Here is a 24256-nt window from a genome sequence, read left to right as displayed (position 1 = left end):
TCTATCTACTTCTTAGGTGAGGAAATAGAGGTTTAAAATTTAGTCCACAGTCTCGCAAGGATGGAGCCTGGATCAAATTTTGGGTTATCAGATTCCAATCACGTTTCTTAGCTTTTCTTTTTTTTTCCAACTCCAGTTTCTGTCTTGCTCCAAAAAAGGGGAAGGAGCGGCTGCGGTGCTCGGTTTCCCGCCTCCTAGGGAAGGGAAGGGAGACCAGCAACGCGGAGGCTGGGGCCCCCTTCCGGGCGGGGCCTAGTAGTGGGCGGGGCCTGTCAGTGAGCCGCCTCTGCCCGGAAGGAGCCAGTCCCGGGCGGAGCAGACGGCCTTAGAGGGGCCGGAAGTGGCCTGCGGGCGGAGAAGTGTCCCAGGAGTCCTGACGCAGTGTCTTGGGCTCTAACGGCGGCGGCGGCCTTGTGTTTAGACTCCAGAACTCCCCACTTGCCGCCGCAGGCTCCCGGGACGATGGTGCCCCGCCTGCTGCTGCGCGCCTGGCCCCGGGGCCCCGCGGTTGGTCCGGGAGCCCCCAGTCGGCCCCTCAGCGCCGGCTCCGGGCCCGGCCAGTACCTGCAGCGCAGCATCGTGCCCACCATGCACTACCAGGACAGCCTGCCCAGGTGAGCCCGGCCTCCGGGTCCCCGCCGCCCGCTGCCATCCCAGGATCGGCCCCAACCTGACTGCAGTCACTCATGACTCTTCTAGTGAACCCGTTTCCGCCCCCAAGCCCCTACCATGGAGGCTGCCACAGCCCCTAATCTGGAAGTCTTGGGACTTTTCAGAATCTCCTAGCACAGGAACCTCAGAACCCTCAAATTCTCTTCCAGAACCCCTCGATGCTATCTCAGATTCTCCATCTTGAACGCTTCTCAGATTCCCTCTCCTTTAACCTAACTTCCAGCCAGCCATCCTGAGTCCTCTTCTCCCTGAAAAATGCCAGACCTGCATATTTCCAGCGCCGCTGTAATCCCTCGACTATGGTGTCTCCTGAAGTACTTTAATGACTGCCTCACATTCCTACCCGGAATATGGGTAGGCTGATTCCTAATACATCATGGTTACCATTCCTTAACTTCTCCCAGCACCGCCTTCACCCCTGTCACTCAGGACCCTCAGCCCCACCTCCCATTTCTCCAGTACTCTGTTCTTTCACCCCCCATGAGCCCCCACAAGCACAGCCCTCAAGTGTTCACCCTTGTCCTCAACTTAACCTCCCCAATGTTTTTAAATCTTTAATCTCCTAAATCCAGTGTTCACCCGGAAACCTTTCACTCTCTCCAAGCCCTCCTCAACAGGTTCCTCCCCTTAAAATATCCTTCCTCACCCACAGTACCCCTTGTAAGTGCAGCTCACCCTCACAGAATTCTAGACACCACCCTCAGTACCCCATCCACACTCCATCATACTCAGATCCAGGGTCCACCCAAATTTCTCTTCTCCTCCTCACCACGGGCTACCCTGCCTTTGAAACACTTCACCCAGAATCGACTTCCCCTCTGAAAATAGCCCTAGTAAATCCTCTTCCCCTTCCCTCCCCCAGTACTTTCTTAAATCCGGCTTCCAGTTCTTCCAGCCTTCGAACTCCGCTTTCGTCTGAGTTGCCAGATCTCCTTCTTCAATATTAGAAATTTTCTTCACCCTCTAAACCAAACCTAAACTAACTTCTAACTTACTGAGTGAGTAACTCAGTTCCTGGAGCCAAGTTCAAAATTTGTCTCAAAGACCCTTCTCACCTTATTTCTCACCAAACTGCCCTCAGGGATTCCCCACACTCCAAGAGCTAGAGGCCAGGCTTCTTCCCCATGTGTGGAACAAACATTGTGTCACAGGCCTCACCCGAGCTGCTGGGTTGTTTTTCTCTGCATCTGGGACCACTTAACCCAACGTCATCACTACATACCCTCACCCTCTCAGGAGGATCGAGTGATTCTTGTGAAATTACATTTTGTGCAAACATCTAAGACATGAAAATGAGATCATCTACACGTGGCAGGAGGGAGGAAGAAAAAGGGGCTTTGTGCCTGTGGCATAAGCCTGGTACATGCTTCCACCCTGTCAACCTGTGTGTATGAGCTGAGCCAGTATATGGGTGAAAGGTGAGGACTGACAGAACCTGTCTTCACTTGCCAAGTTCAGAGTCAGATGGTCACTGACTTTCAGGCAGGCCTGGGCCCCACCCAGGTTTAAGATCAGACGGATTTTCTGCACTTTAGAATTGGAAAGCTGGAAAGAATATTCAAGATCATTTATTCCAACCCCATCCATAGCACAGTCTGTAGGAATCTGGAGGTACCAATTCAAAACTCCAGTTCAAATAGTACCACTAGTCACCTACGCATAACCTTAAGCAACCAACCTCCCCCAGACCTCCATTACCTTATTTGTAAATTGGGAGTTAGATGAGAGATGAGATTCCTTCTCTCGCTCAGATTCTAGACTGGTAAAATGTATAATCTTTCACACTCACTCATTGATGTCACACTTGGTGAAAAGCCCTGACTTTGAGGTCTGGTAGAATGTAGTTGCAGATTCTGGATCTGCAAGTCTTTAGCTATAATTTTGGGCAATTCTGTTAACTTCATTGAGCCACAGTTTTATTTTGGTTTTTTTGAGACAGAGTCTCGCTCTGTTGCCCAGGCTGGAGTGCAGTGGTCCTATCTCGGCTCACTGCAACTTCTGCCTCCCGGGTTCAAAGGATCCTCCCGCCTCAGCCTCCCAAGTAGCTGGGATTACAAGCATGCGCCACCACACCCAGCTAATTTTTGTATTTTTAGTAGAGATGGAGTTTCACCATGTTGGCCAGGCTGGTCTCAATCTCCTGACCTCAAGTGATCTGCTCTTGGCCTCCCATCTGGGACCACAGGCATGCACCATCATGCCTGGCTGATTTTTTGTATCTTTTATAGAGACAGGGTTTCGCCATGTTGCCCAGGCTGGTCTTGAACTCCTGGACTCGAGCAATCTGCCTGCCTCGGCCTCCCAAAGTGCTGGGATTACAGGTGTGAACCACCGTGCCCAGCTTCACTCCAGAAATTTTTAAGTAGGACTTTTTTAAATCAAATTGCCATTGTCTCTAATGTAGAATTTTGTTTAAAAGGAAGAAGGTAAACTTTCATGAATATTCCTACTGTAATAAAACTAAATCTTAAACATATGTAGGCAACTGGAATTATGAGGTAGCTGAGATAGTATTTGGAATTTTTCTGAGTAAGTCAGTGAATGTAAGGGGATCTATGGTGTTAAAGTGTTGTAAATGGGTACTTAGTGCAGTCTAAGTCCATAATGGCAGTAAATAATTGATTTATTTTTGTCATATTATGGATAAACATGCATTACAAATAAACTGATGAACCACAGTATATCTTATATTAGGCTTTTAAACTGCTTTATGTATCATGTTTCAGTTTTCCTAAATGACTGATACATTTCAGTATTTTTGCATATCAGTGTTAATTTTGAGTTGGTAGAGGCAACCTAACAAACTCTGATTGTTTTGCTATTAGGGGATATTTCCTTCAATAAAACCAATGAATTGAAAGAGAAAATACACCTCACTTTACTGTCCATGTGTTTTCATTTCACAATAAGCCAGTAACTTCATCACCATAGCCATCTTTGGGAATCACTAGTAGACAGAATGATAAGTAGGCAAATTGCTGTTCCTGTTATTTAAGCACAGGGACTATTTGGTTCTTCCTAATGGCGTTCCTGGTATCTGGGCATGGCTTACTGGTTGATTCCTACCTTTCAGTGACTAGCCCCCATATATGGCTGGCCCTTGGACAGATCTGTGTTTCACTCTTATATGATTATTTGTTGTAAAATGCAGAAGAAAATTTTAAAAATAGAACCTTTTCATTTTATCCTAGGGGAGAAAAATGCAGTTGTTCAAACTAAGGGTAGAATTAAATCAGGGCCAATACAGTGTTAGCACAGGTGTTATCATTGTGACCAGAAAACAGGAATGCTTGGGGCAGCTTCTGCTTCCCCATTTTGAATCTATTATTGTTATTTAAAATAATTATATTCATATTTTACTTAAAGATTTAGTTGTTATTTTACTTAAAAGTAGAGTTACCATTGATATACTTGGCATTAGTAAACCCACTGATTCTGATTTGTCAGTCGCTTCTGATTATTGGTTTTGGGGGAGGAAATTAATGATCTAGTAATCAGTTCATTAGCTTGTAAAACTAATTAACCTCTTCCACATACTGTCAGCCTTACACTGACCCTGCTTTCTCCCCAGGCTGCCTATTCCCAAACTTGAAGACACCATTAGGAGATACCTCAGTGCACAGAAGCCTCTCTTGGATGATGGCCAGTTCAGGTAAACACTGAGAACCTTGGGTGAGCATAGTTGGGGTGGTTCAAGACAGGCTGGCAAGTAGTGGTGGACCAAGCTTCAGGGAATGTCTGTGACTTGGCTGGGTCTCCAGGAACCCAGAACCTAGTTGTACATCTGCAAGTTCAGGAAATAGATTTTCATTCATGAAGGACTGACCAAGCCCCGAGAGTTCCTCTAAACAGGCTCAACAGGAGATAGTTTATAAGCCAGAATGCCAAATGTGTACTTTCCCTTAGCAGGTGTACCTGGGAGGCTCGCTGGTCCTGGTCATTTATAGAGAGCATGTACCCTTGGAAGGGAGGTCCATTGAGGAGACCATACGGCAGACCAGAAGTCTGCACTGTGAGCATGTTTATTGAGTTGGAAAGCATGCCTCCAAAATTTATGCCCTTTTTCATGAAATTTAGTATATGATCTTATTTGGAATTAGGGTTGTGGCAGATGTAATTAGTTAAGATGAGGTCCTACTGGAGTAGTGTGGGTCCTTAATTAAATATGACTGGTGTCCTTGTAAGAAGACACAGAGACAGCCGTGTGAGGACACAGGCAGAGATTGGAGTGATGTGTCAACAAGCTAAGGCATGCCAGGGATTGCTAGCAACACCAGAATCTAAGAGAAAGCCATGCAACAGATTCTTCCCCAGTCTTCAGAGAAGATATAGTCCTACTGACACCTGGATTTTGTCCTTAAAGCTTCCAGAACTGTGAGAGGATAAATTTCTGTTGTTTTCAGCCACCCAGTTTGTGGTGTTTTGTTATAGCAGTCCTAGGAAGCAAATACAGCATGGAATTGGAAAATAATATCAAATATTGTCAAAAAGTGGATTGCATTAAGCTCTTATAGCCTAGTGTAGTACTCTTTTTCCATAATGGAAATTTTTCTCTACAGGTAACTGGCATTGTTGTTGGAATCACAGAACTCTTCACTGGACAGTGATGGAGAAACAGATGAATTATCCATAATCTAGGCCTCTGTTTTCAAATATTTGTTATTAGTCATTTAAAGTTTCTCTTGATATGGTAATAGCTACCAGTTATTGAGTATTATGTTTTAGGATATTCTAAATCCTTAGCTTTATAAATATTTTTAATCTTGTAAAGTGGTATTATTATCCATTTTACACATCAAGAAACCGAGACTCAGATCAAGTAACTTATCCAAGATCACACAGTTTGAAAAGCAACAGAGCTAGGATTCAGACTTAACTTCTGTTGACTCCAGAGCTTGTGTCCTTTTCTCCATGCCAAACTGCCTCCTAGGATATGGATTATTTTGTGAGATGTTGATTGATTTTCCTAATCATTCATTTTAAGAAGGTAGTCTAGATTATCAATTTTAGATTGATTCCTGTTCTGGTTAGAGGTACTTTCTGATCTCATTCCAGGTTTTAGGGCTATGCTGTTGGGGACCCAAAACTCTATTATGAGTTCCTTGCCATGAACCTAAAAATCATGTATTCCCTACCATGGTTTGATTTTGTCTTTTCTTGAATATTTTAGGAAAACAGAACAATTTTGCAAGAGTTTTGAAAATGGGATTGGAAAAGAACTGCACAAGCAGCTGGTTGCTCTGGACAAACAGAATAAACATACAAGCTACATTTCAGGTAGGTAGGCTGGGCTGTGGGTATGATTTCTCCCAGAGCCCTCCATAATGAAAAGTAAGGCATATTCTCTCCTGTTTTGGTCTCAGAGATATTTTTGGTGAGACTGGCAAATGAAGTAACGTCTCATCCTCCCTTCCTGAGGTAAATTAAGGCTGAGTGTGTTCCTCCTCTACTGAGGTGTTGACTTGAGCCCATGCTCAAGAATGATGGCCAGCCTTCTCTGTAGATGGGATTGAGGCAGAACCTAATCAATGGTCCTGTCTGAAAAGGATGCTGGATTAAGTCCTATGTCCTATATCATTCTGGGTCCTTCACTGTCAGACAGAACTGTCCTCTCCAGCCTCTTCTCTCACCACCCACCCTTACATACTTCCTGCTAAACTCCTCATTGCTCCCTGAACCCTTAGTCTTTCATTCTTCTGTGCCTTTATCCATGCTGTTCCCACTACCGTTTTTTTGCCTGGCAAATTCTTCTTTTAAGATCCAAGGAGGATGGTTTTCTGTGAAACCTTCTCAGTCCTTTTTCCTTTCCATTCAGAGTTGGTTGCTTCCACCTCTGTTCCTACAGCCCTTCTTTTAATTTAGTTTATATATTTACCAAGGTTATACATGCATATAGTTTAAAGAATCAGACAGTTCTATAAGGCTTGTTAGGAAAAAGAGCAACTTCCTTATCATCTTATTTCCCACTTCTCACTTTCAGCTCCTAAATCTTTTGTTATATACCCCCGTATCTCTAAATTAGATACTTACATTACTGCATCTTGATTTTTTTGCTTTAGTCATTAGCTATTGACATCTCACTGTAGAAGATTAGAATTCAGCAGTACTTTACATCCCACCACATATGGGGGATGTGTATACACATACTTCCTATCCCCTTGTTTTCACAGCATAGGGATTTGTAATTTTGGATAACTCAGTATCTAGTTTTATGCTATTATGATCATAGAAACACTATTGTCAGCTGACTCATGTAGCATATTGGGATTGTTTTTCCTTTCCAGTACAAACTTTTTGTTTTCTCTGAAGTTAATAATTGTTCCATCCTTTCTCTTGTTTAGTTTTCTATGTGCTTACTAATTTACCCCCAGACTCTTCCCAAGCTGTCTGAATCTCCTCTCAATACATGAAAGCAGATTGGACATTCTATCCCTTTTGGTCTTCTTGATGAAACTTCTTCCAGAACTTGCGACTTGCTGTAGTCTGGATTTGTGAACCTCTTGGCCTGCTGTGAAGCTGCTCTCCTGTGCTCTTTCACCATCAGCTGGGGCATCTGTCATCTCTCTCTCATGTTGGGACTCGTGTTTCTTGTCTTTCATATTTTCTTATTTCTTGGCTTTTCTTTTTCTTTTTTTTAAATCAGAGCACATATTCCCTGTACTATCTGGAAACAGAATATGGGAAGCAAAAATTTTAAAATGGCCCTTATACTTCATTGATAATTTGTTTGGCTGGGTTTGAAATCATTTTCCCACAGAATTTTGGAGGCTTTGCTCCATTGTCTTTTAGCATCCAGTGTTGCTGCTGGTAAATCTAATGTTATTCTGAGACTTAATCTTTTGACTACTTCTTCTCTCTGCCTTTGGAAGCTTTTTAGAATTTTCTCTTTGTCCCCAGTGTTTTGAAATTTCAGGTAATGTGTTTTAGTATGTGTTGGGCCACTCTGTGAGTCCTTTGAATCTGGAATCTCATCCTTCAGGTCTGGGATATTTTCTTGTTTTATTTCTTTGGATTTCTTCCTCTCCATTTTTTTTCTGTTTTTTCTTTGTGGAACTCTATTATTATTCAGGTGTAGAATTTCTGGGTCTCATCCTCTAATTTTCTTTTCTCTCACATTTTTCATCTCTTACTCTTTTTGTTACATTTTCTTGGGAGACTTACTTAATTTTAATCTCTCAACCTGTTTTTAAAACTCCTGCTTTCCTATTTTTTACTTCCACAAGCTCTTTTTTCTTCTTATGGTGTTCTTTTTAAAAATAGTTTATCTCTGATAATTTTTTTTTAAGATCTCTTCTCTCTTCATAGTCTGTTGCCTCCAGGTTGCTTTTCTCCTGTTTGCTTTGCCCTTTTCTTTCTTCAGATGCTTCATAATCCTGTGTTGTCTTCGATATGAGTGAGATATTAAAAAGCTCTTGGAAGCTATGTGGATGAGGGTGAGGCTTGTCAGTTACAGGCTTTGCTCTAATGTGATTGATATGGTTTGGCTCTATGTCCCCACCCAAATCTCATCTTGAATTGTAATCCCCACGTGTTGAGGGAGGGACCTGGAGGGAGATGATTGGATCATGGGGGCAGTTTTCCCCATGCTGTTCTCACGATAGTGAGTGGTTTCTCACGAGCTCTGATAGTTAAAAAGTGTTCAGCAGTTCCCCCACTTGTTCGCTTTCTCTCCTGCTGCCACATAAGATGTGCCTTGCTTCCCCTTCACCTTGCGCTGTGATTGTTTCCTGAGGCCTCCCCAGCCACAAGGAACTGTCAGTCAATTAGACCTCTTTTCTTTATAAATTACCCAGTCTCAGGTAGTTCTTTATAGCAGTGCGAAAATGGACTAATATAGAAAACTGGTACCAGGAGGGGGGCATTGCTACAAAGATACCTGAAAATGTGGAAACAACTTTGGAACTGGTTAATAGGCAGAGGTTGGAACAGTTTGGAGGGGTCAGAAGAAGACAGGAAGATGTCAGACAGTTTGGAACTTCTTAGAGAGTTGAATGGTTTTGACCAAAATGCTGATAGAGATATGGACAATGAAGTCCAGGCTGAGGTGGTCTCAGATGGAGATGAGGAACTTATTGGGAACTGGAGCAAAGGTTACTCTACTATGCTTTAGCAGAGAGACTGGTGGCATTTTGTCGCTGTCCTAGAGATCTGCAGAACTTTGAACTTGAGAGAGGTGATTTAGGGTGTCTGACAGAAGAAACTTCTAAGCAACAAAGCATTCAAGATGGCTTTTTCTGAAAGCATATGGTCATATGCATTCACAGAGAGATAATGTGAAATTGGAACTTATGTTTAAAAGGGAAGCAGAGCATAAAAGTTTGGACAATTCGCAGCCTGACCATGCAGTAGAAAAGAAAAACCCATTTTCTGGGGAGAAATTCAAGCCACAAGCTGCAGAAATTTGCATAAGTAATGAGAAGCCAAATGTTAATAGCCAAGACAATGGGGAAAATGTCTTGAGGGCATTTCAGAGATCTTTACAGTAGCCCCTCCCAGCATAGGCCCAGAGGCCTAAGAGGGAAAAATGGTTTCCTGGGCTCTGCTGCTCTGTGCAGCCTCGGGACATGATGCCCTGTGTCCCAGGCACTCCAGCTCCAGCCATGGCTAAAAGGGGCCAAGGCACAGCTCTGGCCATTGCTTCAGAGGGTGCAAGCCCCGAGCATTGGAGGCTTCCCCATGGTGTTGGGCATGCAGGTGTGCAGAAAACAAGAGTTGAGGTTTGAAAACCTCCTCCGGCCGGGTGCGGTGGCTCACGCCTGTAATCCCAGCACTTTGGGAGGCCAAGGCGGGCGGATCACGAGGTCAGGAGATCGAGACCATCCTGGCTAACATGGTGAAACCCTGTCTGTATTAAAAATACAAAAAAAATTAGCCAGGTGTGGTGGTGTGCACCTGTGTCCCAGCTGCTGGGGAGGCTGAGGCAGGAGACTGGCGTGAACCCAGGAGGCAGAGCTTGCAGTGAGCCAAGATAGCACCACTGCACTCCAGTCTGGGTGACAGAGCAAGACTCCGTTTCAAAAAAAAAAAAAAAAAAGAGAAAACCTCCTCCTACCTTTCAGAGGCTATATGGAAACACCTGGATGTCCAGGCAGAAGTCTGCTGCAGGGGTGAAGCCCTCATGTAGCTCCTCTACTAGGGCAATGCAGATGGGAAATATGGGGTTAGAGCCCCCACACAGAGTTCCCAATGGGGAGCCTAGTGGAACTGTGAGAAGAAGGCCACTGCCCTTCAGACCCCAGAATGGTAGATCCACCGACAGTTTGCACCATATGCCTGGAAAAGCCACAGGCATTCAATGCCAGCCTGTAAAAGCAACCATGGGGCTGTACTCTGCAGAGCCACAGGGGCAGGGCTACCAAAGGCCTTGGGAGCCCACTTCTTACATCAGCATGCCCTGGATGTGAGAGATGGAGTCAAAGATTATTTTGGAGCTTTAAGATTTAATGGCTGCCCTGTTGGATTTCAGGCTTGCGTGGGGCCTGTAGCCCCTCTGTTTTGGCCAATTTCTCCCTTTTGGAATGGGAGCATTTACCCAATGCTTGTAACACCAGTGTATCTTGAAAATAACTAATTTGTTTTTGATTTTACAGACTCATAGGCAGAAGGAACTTGCCTTGACTCAGATGAGACTTTGGCTTGTAATTTAGAGTTAATGCTGGAATGAGTTAAGACTCTGGGGCACTGTTGGGAAGACATGGTTGTGTTTTGAAATGTTAGAAGTACATGAGATTTGGGAGAGGCCAGGGCAGAATGATGTGGTTTGGCTCTGTGTCTCCAACCAAATCTGATCTTGAATTGTAATAATCCCCAAGTGTCAAGGGAGGGACCTAGTGGGAGGTGATTGGATCATGGGGTAGTTTCCCCCATGCTTTTCTTGTGATAGTGAGTTCTCATGAGATCTGATGGTTTAAAAGTGTTTGGCAGTTCCTACTCCTTGCTTGTTCTCTCTCCTGCTGCTGTGTAAGATGTGCCTTGCTTCCCCTTTGCCTTCCGCCATGATTGTAAGTTTCCTAAGGCCTTCCCAGCCATGCAGAACTAAGTCAGTTAAGCTTCTCTTCTTTATAAATTATCCAGTCTCAGGTAGTTCTTTATAGCAGTGTGAAAACAGACTAATACAGTGATCCAGCTAAACTGCTTCCCTGGGTTGCCCCTAATGGTAGTGTAGTTGGGTTAGCTTCCCTAGGGAGGCTTTTCCAGTAAATTGCCAAAAGGTTGCTAGTGTTGTATAAGGTAGGGTAAGTAAGGGAAGAAGGTTTGAGATCTCAACTGTGATTCAGGTCTCCCAGTTTTATTTTATTTATTTATTTTTTGAGACAGAGTCTCACTTTGTCACCCAGGCTGGAGTGCAGTGGTGCAATCTCAGCTCACTGCAGCCTCAGCCTCCTGGGTTCAAGTGATTCTCCTGCCTCAGCCTTCTGAGCAGCTGGGACTACAGGCATGTGCCACCACACCTGGCTAATTTTTTATATTTTTAGCAGAGACGGTGTTTCACCATGTTAGCCAGGATGGTCTTGATCTCCTGGCCTCATGATACACCCACCTCGCCCTCCCAAATTGCTGGGATTACCAGCATGAGCCACTGCACCCAGCCCCTGTTTTATTATCTCCAGAGAGTAAAAGTTAAGTCTTGTAAAAGTTAAGTACTGGAGTGAGGAGGGAATCTCAGGTTGTGGTAGTGGTGATATAACTGAATAGTCCTTCAACCAGATGTATCTAGGTTGCCAATTACTGAGCTCTCTGGGGGTTCTGCTGTGCAAATCATATGATTTCTTGGCTTTCTCTCCTGCCAATTTAGGATTGGCTTTCTTGAGTCTGCTTTAGTCATTACCAGTTGCATAAGTGCTTTCCAGCTTCCAGTATTTGTTTTCTCATCTCCCATTCTCTTGGCCTGACTGGTTTATGTCTCTTTGAAATTCTTTTGCTAAAGGGGGTTCAGAGGCATGAATTTATGTCTTCTTTCATCAAATATATCTTATCCACCAGTACTTTTCTCTCACCATTTTAGTGCATTGCGTTATGTTTTAATTATTTGCCTCCTTCACCAGAGTTTTTCAGAATCAAAGACCATGTCCTATTCCTCTCTAAATCCCCTGGACCAAGGCCTGGCACAGCACTGATTCTCAAGGGATGGAATGAGTGGATGGACCAACAAATGAGTAACAGAGAAATCTGCATCTATTAATCCTTTTCCCAGTGCTATACATATGAACATTATTTGCCTGAATGATAGTCCTTATTTATAGAGTTTATTCATGTTTACTAATCCCAGCAGGAACTTTCCCTGACATATTTTCTGATAAAATATTGCTTCTGGAATTTTTACAGGTAAAACATCTATAGGAACTCAGACTAGGCTAGTCTGAGTGATCCATGCACTGATATTTATAATAGCTTTTTTAGTACTTTCTAAACAGGGAGTGTACAAATGTACACTGTACATAGAAGGACAATGAAGACGTTCCCCCCTTATCGGGGAGCAATCAAGTATGATTGTTGCCCCTGAAAGGAGGTGAAGCAAGAGAAACCTAAAGAGATGGGGTGGGAATTAACTATTCTGTTCCAGCATGAATGCAAGTGGAGTGTTACCATATTTTATTCCTTTAAACCAAGAAAGGAAACAGAAGAGGAAGAAAAAGCAATTAATAAACATTAGGAAAATGCAAACCAAATCTGCAATGCTATACTACTTTACACCTACCAGAATATCTCCATGCAACAAGACATGTAACAAGTGCTGCTGAGGATGTGGAAAAATTGGAACCCTCATAGACAGCTCGTGGGAATGGTGCAGCCACTTTGGAAAACATCCTGGCAGTTCCTCAGAGGTTAAACAGAGACTTACCATGTGATAGTAGTTCCACTCCTAGCTATGTCCATACAGAAACATGTATAAGAATGTTCATAACAACATAATTCTTAATAGCTAGGCGCAGTGGCTCATACCTGTAATCCCAGCACTTTAAGAGGCTGAGGTGAGAGGATTACTTGAGGCCAGGAGCTTGAAACCAGCCTGAGCAACATAATAAGACCCCATCTCTACAAAAAATAAAAAAATTAGCCAGGCTGGTGGTGTGCATCTGTAGTCCTAGCTACTTGGGAGGCTGAGGTGGGAGGATCGCTTGAGCCCAGGGTTCAAGGCTGCAGTGAGCCATGATCATACCACTGCAATCCAGCCTGGACGACAGAAATCCTGTGTCTCTTAAAAAAAAAAAAGGCAATATAATTCATAATAAAGAGTGGAAACAGTTCAAATGTCCATTACCTGATGACTGGATAAACAAAATATAGTATATCCATATAATGGAACATTGTTCAGCGGTAAGAAGAAATGAAGAACTTATATGCTACAACATGGATGAACCTTAAAAACATTATTAGGAGGCCGAGGCGGGTGGATCACCTGAGGTCAGGAGTTTGAGACCAGCCTGCCCAACATGGTGAAACCCTGTCTCTACTAAAAATCCAAAAATTATCTGGGCATGGTGGAGGACGCCTGTAATCCCAGCTACTCGGGAGGCTGAGGCAGGAGAATCGCTTCAATCCAGGAGGCGGAGGTTGCAGTGAGCCGAGATTGCAGCACTGTTCTCCAGCCTGGGCGACAGGAGCGAGGCTCCGTCCCAAAAAAACAAAACAAAAACATTATTGTAAGTGATAGAAGCTAGATGCAAAACACCATATATTGTATGACCCCATTTGTATGTCTTGAATTATTGCAGCGCAAAAACAAACATTCAGGGAATTCTTCTCTCTGGAGGTTGATGCCATTTCCTTTGCCTATGCTTGAATTTTTTTTCTTCTTCAAATTTTATTTTTAGGGACAGCATTAACATTTTATGTTATTTTTTTCTTTTTATTTTTTAGGACCCTGGTTTGATATGTACCTATCTGCTCGAGACTCCGTTGTTCTGAACTTTAATCCATTTATGGCTTTCAATCCTGACCCAAAATCTGAGTATAACGACCAGCTCACCCGGGCAACCAACATGACTGTTTCTGCCATCCGGTTTTTGAAGACACTCCGGGCTGGCCTTCTGGAGCCAGAAGTGTTCCACTTGAACCCTGCAAAAAGTGACACTATCACCTTCAAGAGACTCATACGCTTTGTGCCTTCCTCTCTGTCCTGGTACGGGGCCTACCTGGTCAATGCGTATCCCCTGGATATGTCCCAGTATTTTCGGCTTTTCAACTCAACTCGTTTACCCAAACCCAGTCAGGATGAACTCTTCACTGATGACAAGGCCAGACACCTCCTGGTCCTAAGGAAAGGAAATTTTTATATCTTTGATGTCCTGGATCAAGATGGGAACATTGTGAGCCCCTCGGAAATCCAGGCACATCTGAAGTACATTCTCTCAGACAGCAGCCCCGCACCCGAGTTTCCCCTGGCATACCTGACCAGTGAGAACCGAGACATCTGGGCAGAGCTCAGGCAGAAGCTGATGAGTAGTGGCAATGAGGAGAGCCTGAGGAAAGTGGACTCGGCAGTGTTCTGCCTCTGCCTAGATGACTTCCCCATTAAGGACCTTGTCCATTTGTCCCACAATATGCTGCATGGGGATGGCACAAACCGCTGGTTTGATAAATCCTTTAACCTCATTATCGCCAAGGATGGCTCTACTGCCGTCCACTTTGAGCACTCTTGGGGTGATGGTGTGGCAGTGCTCAGATTTTTTAATGAAGTATTTAAAGACAGCACTCAGACCCCTGCCGTCACTCCACAGAGCCAGCCAGCTACCACTGACTCTACTATCACCGTGCAGAAACTCAACTTCAAGCTGACTGATGCCTTAAAGACTGGCATCACAGCTGCTAAGGAAAAGTTTGATGCTACCATGAAAACCCTCACTATTGACTGCGTCCAGTTTCAGAGAGGAGGCAAAAAATTCCTGAAGAAGCAAAAGCTGAGCCCTGACGCAGTTGCCCAGCTGGCATTCCAGATGGCCTTCCTGCGGCAGTACGGGCAGACAGTGGCCACCTACGAGTCCTGTAGCACTGCCGCATTCAAGCACGGCCGCACTGAGACCATCCGCCCGGCCTCCATCTATACAAAGAGGTGCTCTGAGGCCTTTGTCAGGGAGCCCTCCAGGCACAGTGCTGGCGAGCTTCAGCAGATGATGGTTGAGTGCTCCAAGTACCATGGCCAGCTGACCAAAGAAGCAGCAATGGGTGAGGCAGGGGTGGGGAGCATGCCCTTGGGTCTTGTCCTCAGTGCTTGGGTAAGCAAGCATAAATCATTCTACTCCAAATCTGATTTCTACCCATTCACTAGGTTTAATCCATCGCCAACTCCCCAAATTTTTCTTTTCCACCCTAGCAGTCTGAACAGCCACACTAGCCACTAGGGATCAGAATGTTCTTGCCTCCTAAGCAGGGGTGGGGAAATGCATGTGTCTTTGTCCTCATTTAAGGTCACTTTCAGCTGTGACGCATTAATTCTTTTTTTCTTTTTTTTTTTGGAGACAGAGTTTCCCTCCATCCAGGCTGGAGTGCAATGGCGTGATCTCGGCTCACTGCAACCTCTGCCCCCAGGTTCAAGTGATTCTCCTGCCTCTGCCTCCTGAGTAGCTGGGATAATAGGCACCCGCCACTACACCTGGCTAGTTTTTGCATTTTTAGTAAAGAAGGGGTTTTGCCATTTTGGCCAGGCTGGTCTTGAACTCCTGACCTCAGGTGATCCACCCCTCTCGGCCTCCCAAAGTTCTAGGAATACAGGCGTGAGCCACCGCGCCTGGCCTTTTTTTTTTTTTTTTTTTTTTGGAGACACGGTCTCATTCTGACACCCAGGCTGGAGTGCAGTGGTGCAATCATGGCTCACTGCAACCTCAACTTCCTTGGCTCAAACAATCCTCCTGCCTCAGCCTCCCAAATAGCTGGGACTATAGGCATGCACCACCATGCCCAGCTGATATTTTAATTTTTTTTTTTTTTTGAGATGGACTCTTGCTCTGTTGCCCAGGCTGGAGTGCAGTGGCAAAATCTCAGCTCACTGCAACCTCTGCCTCCTGGGTTCAAGCGATTCTCCTGCCTCGGCCTCCTGAGTAGTTGGGACTACAGGTTTATGCCACCATGCCCAGCTAATTTTTATATTTTCAATAGAGACGGGGTTTCACTATGTTGGCCAGGTTGGTCTCAAACTCCTGACCTCATGATCTACCCGCCTCACCCTCCCAAAGTGCTGGGATTATAGGCATAAGCCACCATGCCGGGCCTAATTTTTAAAATTTTTTGTAGAGATGAGGTCCCACTGTATTGCCCAAGGTGGTCTCAAACTCCTGGGCTCAAGCAGTCCTCCTGCCTTGGCCTCCCAAAGCACTAGGATTATAGGCATGCACCACTGCACCCAGCCTCCTTTTTCTATTACTGATTGGTTATCAGACTCACTTTTGAAAATTTAGGATTTCTAAACTTACGGCCCCACTAACTTCACCTCAGTTGTAATGTGTCTGCTCTCTGTAAACAGGTTATCTCAGAAGCTCTTCTCAATTGTCATCCGTCATTACCTTTTTTTGATAAAATTCAAGACCTGGAAAGGACCTGGAGGGTCATAGTTGTCCTTTCATGTTGCTATGAAGTGCTGGAAGTGAAAGGGACCTCCAAGACATTCTAATCTTCTCTTCCTCCATTTTATAGGGAGAAAACCAAGCCACTGGCCCCGTTACACAGCAAGTTAGTAGTAAGACTGAGATTCGAACCCTGGTCAAACAGACTTTCCATTTTGTTCCACTGACTGAATCTTCTCTTTTACACTTGAATCAGACTTTTAGTTTTATCGTAGTTTTTGAGTCCATAGCTCTCTTCCTGTACTGTCTTGACTCTTTGACTAAACTGATTTCAAATCTTTAAAATTATGCTTTCCTTTTAGGCTCATTTTTAGCTCAGCTGTTGACAGCTATTTTTAAATGTAACATGACATAATATATTTTCTAAATAATTTAAAATAGTCTAGCTTGAGCTGCTCTGAAGGTTAGTCAGTTGGTGGCGTGCATAGAAGTAGACAGAGCCTTCCCCCACTCTCGAGGATGCTGTGAGGGGTATTCCTACCATGTGGTGAGTTGGGAGGTTTTCCTGAGGTCCTTTTCCATCCTGAGACTCTGGTTTTCCATTTTGTTTCTCACAGGCCAGGGCTTTGACCGACACTTGTTTGCTCTGCGGCATCTGGCAGCAGCCAAAGGGATCATCTTGCCTGAGCTCTACCTGGACCCTGCATACGGGCAGATAAACCACAATGTCCTGTCCACGAGCACGCTGAGCAGCCCAGCAGTGAACCTTGGGGGCTTTGCCCCCGTGGTCTCTGATGGCTTTGGTGTTGGGTATGCTGTTCATGACAACTGGATAGGCTGCAATGTCTCTTCCTACCCAGGCCGCAATGCCCGGGAGTTTCTCCAATGTGTGGAGAAGGCCTTAGAAGACATGTTTGATGCCTTAGAAGGCAAATCCATCAAAAGTTAACTTCTGGGCAGATGAAAAGCTACCATCACTTCCTCATCATGAAAACTGGGAGGCCGGGCATCGTGGCTCATGCCTGTAATCCCAGCATTTTGGGAGGCTGAGGTGGGTGGATCACTTGAGGTCAGGAGTTTGAGACCAACCTGGCCAACATGGTGAAACCTTGTCTCTACTGAAAATACAAAAATTAGCTGGGTGTGGTGGCATGTGCCTGTAATCCCAGCTACTTGGGAGGTTGAAGCAGAATTGCTTGAACCCAGGAGGTGGAGGTTGCAGTGAGCTGAGATCACACCACTGCACTCCGGCCTGGGCGACAGAGCGAGACTGTCTCAAAAAAACAAAAAAGAAAAAAAAACTGTGGCCTATATAGCCAGTGGGTGCTATTCTGTGAAACTAATCATAAACTGCCTAGGCAGCCAGCTACAGGCTTGAGCTTTAAATTCATGGTTTTAAAGCTAAACATGTAATTTCCACGTGGGACTAGATCACAATTGAAGATAACAAGAGATTTCAGTTTTAAGGGCATTTAATCAGGAGGAAAGGTTTGGAAAACTAACTCAGGTGTATTTATTGTTTAAGCAGAAATAAAGTTTAATTTTTGCTTGAAGATGGTTCTTAATTTCTTTTAACCTAATTCCTAATCCTCACAAAGATCTTTCCAACAGCAAGTTCAGTAAGTTCAGGTAACAGTACGTCACCATTGGCTTCTGGCTCATTGAGTGATGGTGGGATCGTGGTTTCATCTCTGTAAACTTGCCCTTGACTGGGGAGATACCATCTCCTTAAAAATACTCTTCATTTTCCTAAGGAGTGAACTGCTGCTGCACGAATTCTTATTTGTGGAGGGGGGAGCTGCCTCCTTACTTCACCTTCATGCACCAGTGCGGCATGAACAGGGGCTTTATTGATGGGGCTTGGGAAGCTGTAATAAAGTCCAGCATGCAGATTGTGAAGGTTTCATATAGCCACCAGGAGACAAGGGTCAAAGGAACCAGCCTCTGTGGGCTCTGCTGCTTAGGGTACTTTGTCCTTTCTCAGTTCTTAAGGGCAACTGGGAAGGAAGAGGGATCAGCACTTCACAAACTGGTGGGTGACCTCATAGATTCCCACAGACTCCTGGGCCTTTTCATCATAGTCAGTCCAGTCCTGGGAAACAAAATGGCATTGTTAGCCTCACAACGCAGAATGCAGCCATGTGGAGAGCAGAAAACTGGGACTTAAAAGGCCCAACTCAGGCTCTGACTCAAATAATCATGAACATGTATGACCCTGAACAGAACCAGATAGCTCAGGCCTGAATTCTAGCTCTTTCAGTTGTATGACTGTGGGCAAATCACTTAACTTCTCTGAGCCCCTTCTCCGAGTCCTGTCTTCTATTAAAAAAAAAAAGGACAACAGTGGAGTTCATATTGAATGTTGAAAGAATCAAATGAGACAACACATTTAAAAGCACTCAGCAGCCGGGCGTGGTGGCTCATGCCTGTAATCCCAGCACTTTGGGAGGCCAAGGCAGGTGGATCATTTCAGGTCAGGGGTCCGAGACCATCCTGGCCAACAAGGTGAAACCCCGTCTCTAATAAAAATACAAAAAATAGCCAGGAATGGTGGCAGGCGCCTGTAATCCCAGCTACTTGGGAGGCTGAGGTAGGAGGATCACTTGAGCCCAGGAGGCAGAGGTTGCAGTGAGCTGACATTGCACCACTGCACTCCAGCCTGGGCAACAGAGTGAGACTGTCTCAAAAAATACATAAAATAAAATAAAAGCACTCAGCATAGTGAGTGCCTGGCACATGTAAGAGCTCAGTAAATGCTAGCTGCTGTTATTAGGTGCTAAGCAAATGAAATGAAGTTTTTGTCCTTCCTTCAAGGCTTGAGCACAAGGCTTTTCTATCTGCAGGGTAGTAATATGTCCAGTAATACAGACTATTTCTTGTTCTTCATGGTAGTTACGTGCAGTAAAGCCACCACAAACACTGAATTAGGGAATACTGAATGAATACTCCCTGGGGAAATACAGGGTTAGGTTCCTATGAGCCTCTAGTCACATTTTCATCAACCAATCAATAATCTAGCTTTATGTGTTTCTGTTTAAAGATAACTTATTTAATATATATTGTTGATTCATGAACTCACAGCCAGCAGCACTATAACTCATGCCTGAATAAAGCTTATCTAACACGTATTCTCTCTGTAAGGGGCATCATAGCTTTCTCATATGTAGGAACATTAGAAAGCATTTTAGCACTATACCTGTGGCCATTTCAACAGCAAAATCACTAAGAAAAAGCACAAAAATACAAAGTTGGCTTTCCATTGATGAGCCTTGTCCACCAAAAAAATAATTCCCACCAGGTGCCCTATAGTACCTCCCAAAGCCCCCAAGTCTCATACCTTCTCCTGCAGATTAATGTCACTGAAGGCTGTCCCTGACTCCACACCTTCAGCAGCAAACCCAGCCTGCAGGGCACAAGAAGGTACCAGTTAGTCTTGGCAAAAGGAGGCATTGGGCGATAAGTAAGGGCCGGCCAGGCTGCTGGCTCTTCTCACACTTTTGGGATGGAGGATAGAGATGCAGTATGAGCACCTGTCTTGGAATAACTGCTGAGCTTCCAGGACCCGGCAGCTGCCTCAGAACTAGAGTGGTGGTTTCTCTGAATTACAGCCTTGGACCAGAAGGCAGCAGGGGCAGCGCAATCCCTTCCACTAGCCCTGGTTTGCTGAAGGCTCCTGGGCATGTCATTTCCCAGGTTGGACCTTAGTTATTTATAAAATGGGGATGAAGTATTTGCTCTTCTGCCTACCTCACAGATTTGTTGTGAGGTGAAACATGCACAAATAAAGGGGGATGAGCACCAGCTCCAGTCAGATAGATCTGGGTTGAAACTATAGCTCCACTGCTTACTGTGTGACCCTGAGCAAGTTGCAAAATCTCTTCAGTTCCTTCCTCATCCGAAGAACAGGATGAATAAATTCATAGGGTTACCATAAGAATTAAATGTGGTAACATGTAAAAATGATGGCATGGGTGCCCAAGCATACAGCAGCCACTTAAGGGACAATTATTACTACCGCTAGAAAGGAGAATGTCTAGTCCATGGTCTCTGTAGGTAGCACAGTTCTGGCTGTCACTTCATACATCCCCTCCCCAAAGACAAAGATTCCCCAGAAAGATACACACACACCTGCGGCTGGAAATCAACTGGTTCAAGGCCCCGGCACTCAAACTCCACTATTGTCTTGAAGTTCTCATTGTCTTCAGCCTAGAAAGGAAGTGTGTTGAGGAGGTAGGCCCAAATGAGCTCTCAGGATGACCCCATGGCCCCTCTCCTTCCTGCCAAATGGGCACTTACTGCCCCTGGAGGCCTAGTATGAGACCCAGGAAGAACTCATCCCCTTCTTAGAGGAAGCCTGCCTTGGGCACCTGCTCCCTATGAAGCTTTCTGTAGACAGCAGACATGGAGGCTGCAGAAGAGCGTGGATGCTGGGGTCAACCTGCCTGGATGTAAGGTAAGCTCTGCCTATCTTCCCCTCTGGGCCCAAGATTCCTAAACTGTCAAATACAGCCGAGGAAACCGCTACAATTTTATTGTCAGATTTTGAAATGCATATAAAGTGCCCAGCACAGTGCTCAATAAATAGTAAATAAAATTATCAACACCAAAAATATGAACAAGAATGTTAAGCTCCAAAGTCTCAAGATCATCCAAACAGACCCAGTACACTTAACCATAGCCTTTTGCTGACCATCTGCCATGCAGTAAGGGCAGAGGGCTGTCTTATAGCCTTTGAAATGGTTATGTATGTGGAGCGGGCACCTCTTGGGGGGCAGGTGGCCAGGAAATTCATGCCTACCTGACCTATGGGCTTAGGGACCACAAGTGCCATGCCCTACATTCAGTCTCATTCTGTCATTCACTGTAAAATAATTTCCTGTACACTGACCACATCTCTGGCACTGGTAAGGCACTTCTCTGTTAGGGCCCTAGTTCGATTCTTGTTTTTTGTATTTTCCACTAGATTATTATGTACTTGAAGGCGAGTCCTCATTTAATTTCTCTTTAACTACAGGACAAAGCCAAGAATTTGGCACAACTCAAGATACTTTAAATAAATACCAAATAAGGAATAGGCGAATACATATAACTGGCTTTCTTTAAACAAACAGATCCAAAGCACACACTCCCTCCCTCACCTTTGGGCTAACTTGTTAACACTGATGATATAAAGGATGGGATGCACCAAACGACTACCCCACCCATGGTTTCAGAGAAAGCTTGCTAGTCCCCTAAAATGAAGACAAGGCAAGTGCTCTCAGTGATGCAAACTGAACAGCTAGGTTGTGTCAGAGGTCCCCTGAGCTCCCACAGCCCAGCCCTCATAAGAAGGCACTGCAAGAGGCAATATACCAAGCACTCAGTGTACAGTGGATAAATGACTGAGTCAAAGAAGAACTAAGTTCATGAGTGAATGTCCTATGGCAGGTCACTCTGATGCAGGCATGACTCTAGAACCCAGACCTACTAACTCCAGTTAGGATTTAAGCCCACCATCCCTGCCACTACAGCAGCAAACTTACATTGTAAGGCTTGATGGTGCTGCTTAAAATCTCTGAAATAGAAAAGAGAACACAAAGTTGACTTGAGTCCATACCCTGGCCCCAGCCAGGTGCCCACATGTGGCCCTGAAAAAGATCATGCTGTACAGGTGTCGGCATCTTAGGCCTGACTCCACCCTCAGGTAACATGAGTCTACTTTCAGCCTGGTGCCAGGAAGCTGTGGGCCACCCTGGCAGAACTCAGTACGCACAGCCTGACCTACCAATGGAATTTTCTCTTGCACACAGCTTGCACTTCTGGACCATGGAAGCACTGCCACGGCCCCCCTTCAGTGCCACACTGTCCTGGCAAAAAGCAAACAGAACTTTCAGTCACATATGAATTAGATGTACAGTCCTGAGGAGATCGAGCCCACCATTTATTGTCCACTTAAAGAGACCAAGACCCAGAAAGGGTAACTTACTAGGACAAGACTCCTGGGAAGGCTTCCTGAGGAAAATAAAAAAAGGGCTTCCCCTTGATTTTGAACTCTGCCTCATACCTCAAAGATGCCTATTGAATCCAGTGCTGATCACACTGACACCTACCCTCCCAAACCACAAAAAGCAGAGAGCAAAGAACTGGAGAGATGAAGGCCAGTTTCCCCAAATCCCTGCCCAGAAGTGTATGTGTGTTTGTGAGTGTTTATGTTGGGGGTTGGGGGGGAACAGTTACCATCAGCCGAATGTACTGCCACTTGTCCGAAATCTCACCACAGTTGCCACATTTCATCTTTGGGGGGAAAAGAATGTTAGTAAAGCAGCTGGCTCTGCTGCACAGACACCAAGGAAAGGGTAAGAACAGTGGGAGGTGGGCAGGCTCATGACCTACCTTCTTGATGGCAATCTCACTTCATCCCTAACACCTGCCCCAACAAGGACAAAACTAGAACTATCTCTGGGCAAAGGCTAGGTAAGGCTGTTTCCTATGCCGGCGTGCCCACCCTCCTCTATGAAGTGCTCAGTGTGGCCGGGGATTCAAGGCACCTGTGGTGCAGAAATGGCTTCAGCGGAGGTGAGGGGGGGAATATGGAGAGATTTGTTAGAAGATACAAAATTACAGCTATATGGGAGGAACAAGTTCTAGTGTTCTATAGCACTGTAGGATGACTATAGCTGACAATAATATATAGTTTCAAATAGCTAGGATATTAAATGCTCCCAACACAAAGAAATGATACACGTTTGAGGTGAATATGCTAACTACCTTGATCTGATCACTATACATTACATTTATCGGAACATCACTATATACCCCATAAATATGTACAATTCTTATGTGTCAATTAAGAAAAAAAAAGAGAGAGAAATGGCCTCAGCAGGCCCCCGACCCACTCTGCTTGGTTAGCTTTATGTTCCCACAGGCCCTGTATGTCACTGGTATAAGCACTTATCACTCTGTTGTTACTCTATTTTTCTGTCTCCTTCACTCGATTCCGCTTCTTCAAGCCAAAGAACAGATTCTCCCAAGTAAGCCCTGGTATTCAGGCTTCAAAATCCTGGGAAACAAAAGTAGTCCAGAGGCAGCTTCCCGAAGAACAGGGCTTTTGAGAGGTACAGAAGGATGCTGAGATTTTGACCAGGAGGAAAACAGAGAAGCAGCTCTGGGATCTGGAAGAGTGAAGAGCCTCGAACTGCTGGGGAAGGGGAGGCCTCTGCAGACCATGCCACTAGGGTACCAGCTTTACCAGTGTGGGAGGGCTAAGGAAGGGTGGATTACGCACAAAATTAAACTATTTCACAATAAAGAAAACCAAATCAATAAACGAAAGGCGAACTATTCACCTTATTAAATAATCACAACCGTCCCTTCAAGTAGCACTTCGTTTAGTGTCCATTTACAGACCACGAAATATTTAACACAGGAAAGAACTACAAAATGAAGCTTTCCAAGACTGCCAATTAGAGATAAACCAATACACTTTAATAGAAAGCAAACGTAAAATTCTAACTAGGAAAACCCCGAACACTTAATGTGCCTGGTTAAATATTTTCTCATACTGCCGGAGAGAAGGCTCCGGTTCAGCACTAAGATCAGGACGGGCCTCCTCTCCCCGGGCCCCGCCCCGGCCGCACCTTCAGGTACCACCGGAAGTCCTCGCCCACGGGCCGGAGGTTGGTGATGTTCTCCAGCGTGGCTTTGAGTTGCAGCGCAATTTTCTGAGGGGGAGGGCCAGAGCGACTGCGTCAGCCGTGCCTGCGCAGCCCCACGCCGGCCCGACCCTCCCGCATTCCCAGCCGTGGGTGCCACAGGGAGACACTCCTTTTGCCTCCTGCTCCTTCAGCGCGCACCCACTCGCTTCATCTCCTCCTGGCGCGAGCTGTTGCCTCCCAGACCCTCGCCACCTCCCCTCCGTGTCCCCGCGGCGGGCGGCCTCCCCTCACCCCCATAGTAGCCCTCTCCGCCCGGTGCTGGCTGCGGCCGTTGCCGTTGCTTTCCGGCGCGTCGTAAAAGACGGGTGCCGTCTGCGCACCCTCAGTGGGGCGGGGCCGGGGCCGGGCCGCCGGGCAGGGACTTAAGCGCGCGGCTGCTCGCCTGGCCCA

At 45.4% G+C, this 24256-nt stretch overlaps 2 protein-coding genes and 1 long non-coding RNA gene across 8 annotated transcripts in view; 1 reads left to right on the top strand and 2 right to left on the bottom strand.

The window, feature by feature from the left end:
* The window catches only part of LOC134757249 (uncharacterized), a 29964-nt gene extending 28025 nt beyond the window's left edge, over positions 1-1939 (bottom strand). For all 4 annotated transcript variants that reach the window (XR_010130993.1, XR_010130994.1, XR_010130995.1 and 1 more), the window contains exon 1: positions 1728-1939. This is a non-coding gene — a long non-coding RNA (uncharacterized lncRNA). The remainder of the gene's footprint in view (positions 1-1727) is intronic.
* On the top strand, positions 255-17725 carry CPT2 (carnitine palmitoyltransferase 2). Of its 2 annotated transcripts, XM_055349251.1 has the most exons (6): positions 255-614; positions 4244-4324; positions 5843-5949; positions 13534-14838; positions 16303-16338; positions 16790-17725. In XM_055349251.1, the coding sequence occupies exons 1-6, from the start codon at positions 463-465 to the stop codon at positions 17119-17121; spliced, it is 2013 nt and encodes a 670-aa protein (XP_055205226.1). In that variant the 5' UTR covers positions 255-462; the 3' UTR covers positions 17122-17725. The 2 variants fall into 2 exon arrangements, with proteins under 2 accessions (XP_055205226.1, XP_018874333.1); XM_019018788.4 differs by lacking the exon at positions 16303-16338 and having other exon boundaries at positions 268-614.
* Positions 17627-24210, bottom strand: CZIB (CXXC motif containing zinc binding protein). 2 transcript variants are annotated; one of them, XM_004025824.5, is made up of 8 exons: positions 24098-24210; positions 23789-23872; positions 22389-22445; positions 21937-22018; positions 21695-21726; positions 20301-20378; positions 19510-19575; positions 17627-18264 (listed from the first exon to the last, which is right to left on the bottom strand). In XM_004025824.5, exons 1-8 carry the CDS (start codon positions 24101-24103, stop codon positions 18187-18189), a joined length of 483 nt encoding a protein of 160 aa, XP_004025873.1. In that variant the 5' UTR covers positions 24104-24210; the 3' UTR covers positions 17627-18186. The 2 variants fall into 2 exon arrangements, with proteins under 2 accessions (XP_004025873.1, XP_055205234.1); XM_055349259.2 differs by lacking the exon at positions 22389-22445.
* Positions 24211-24256: the final 46 nt, after the last annotated feature.

Source organism: Gorilla gorilla, chromosome 1, assembly GCF_029281585.2.
Source record: "Gorilla gorilla gorilla isolate KB3781 chromosome 1, NHGRI_mGorGor1-v2.1_pri, whole genome shotgun sequence".
NCBI classification, from domain to species: Eukaryota; Metazoa; Chordata; class Mammalia; order Primates; family Hominidae; genus Gorilla; species Gorilla gorilla.
The sequence above is the reverse complement of the archived record's forward strand: the minus strand, read 5'-3'. Positions and strand labels throughout refer to the sequence as shown.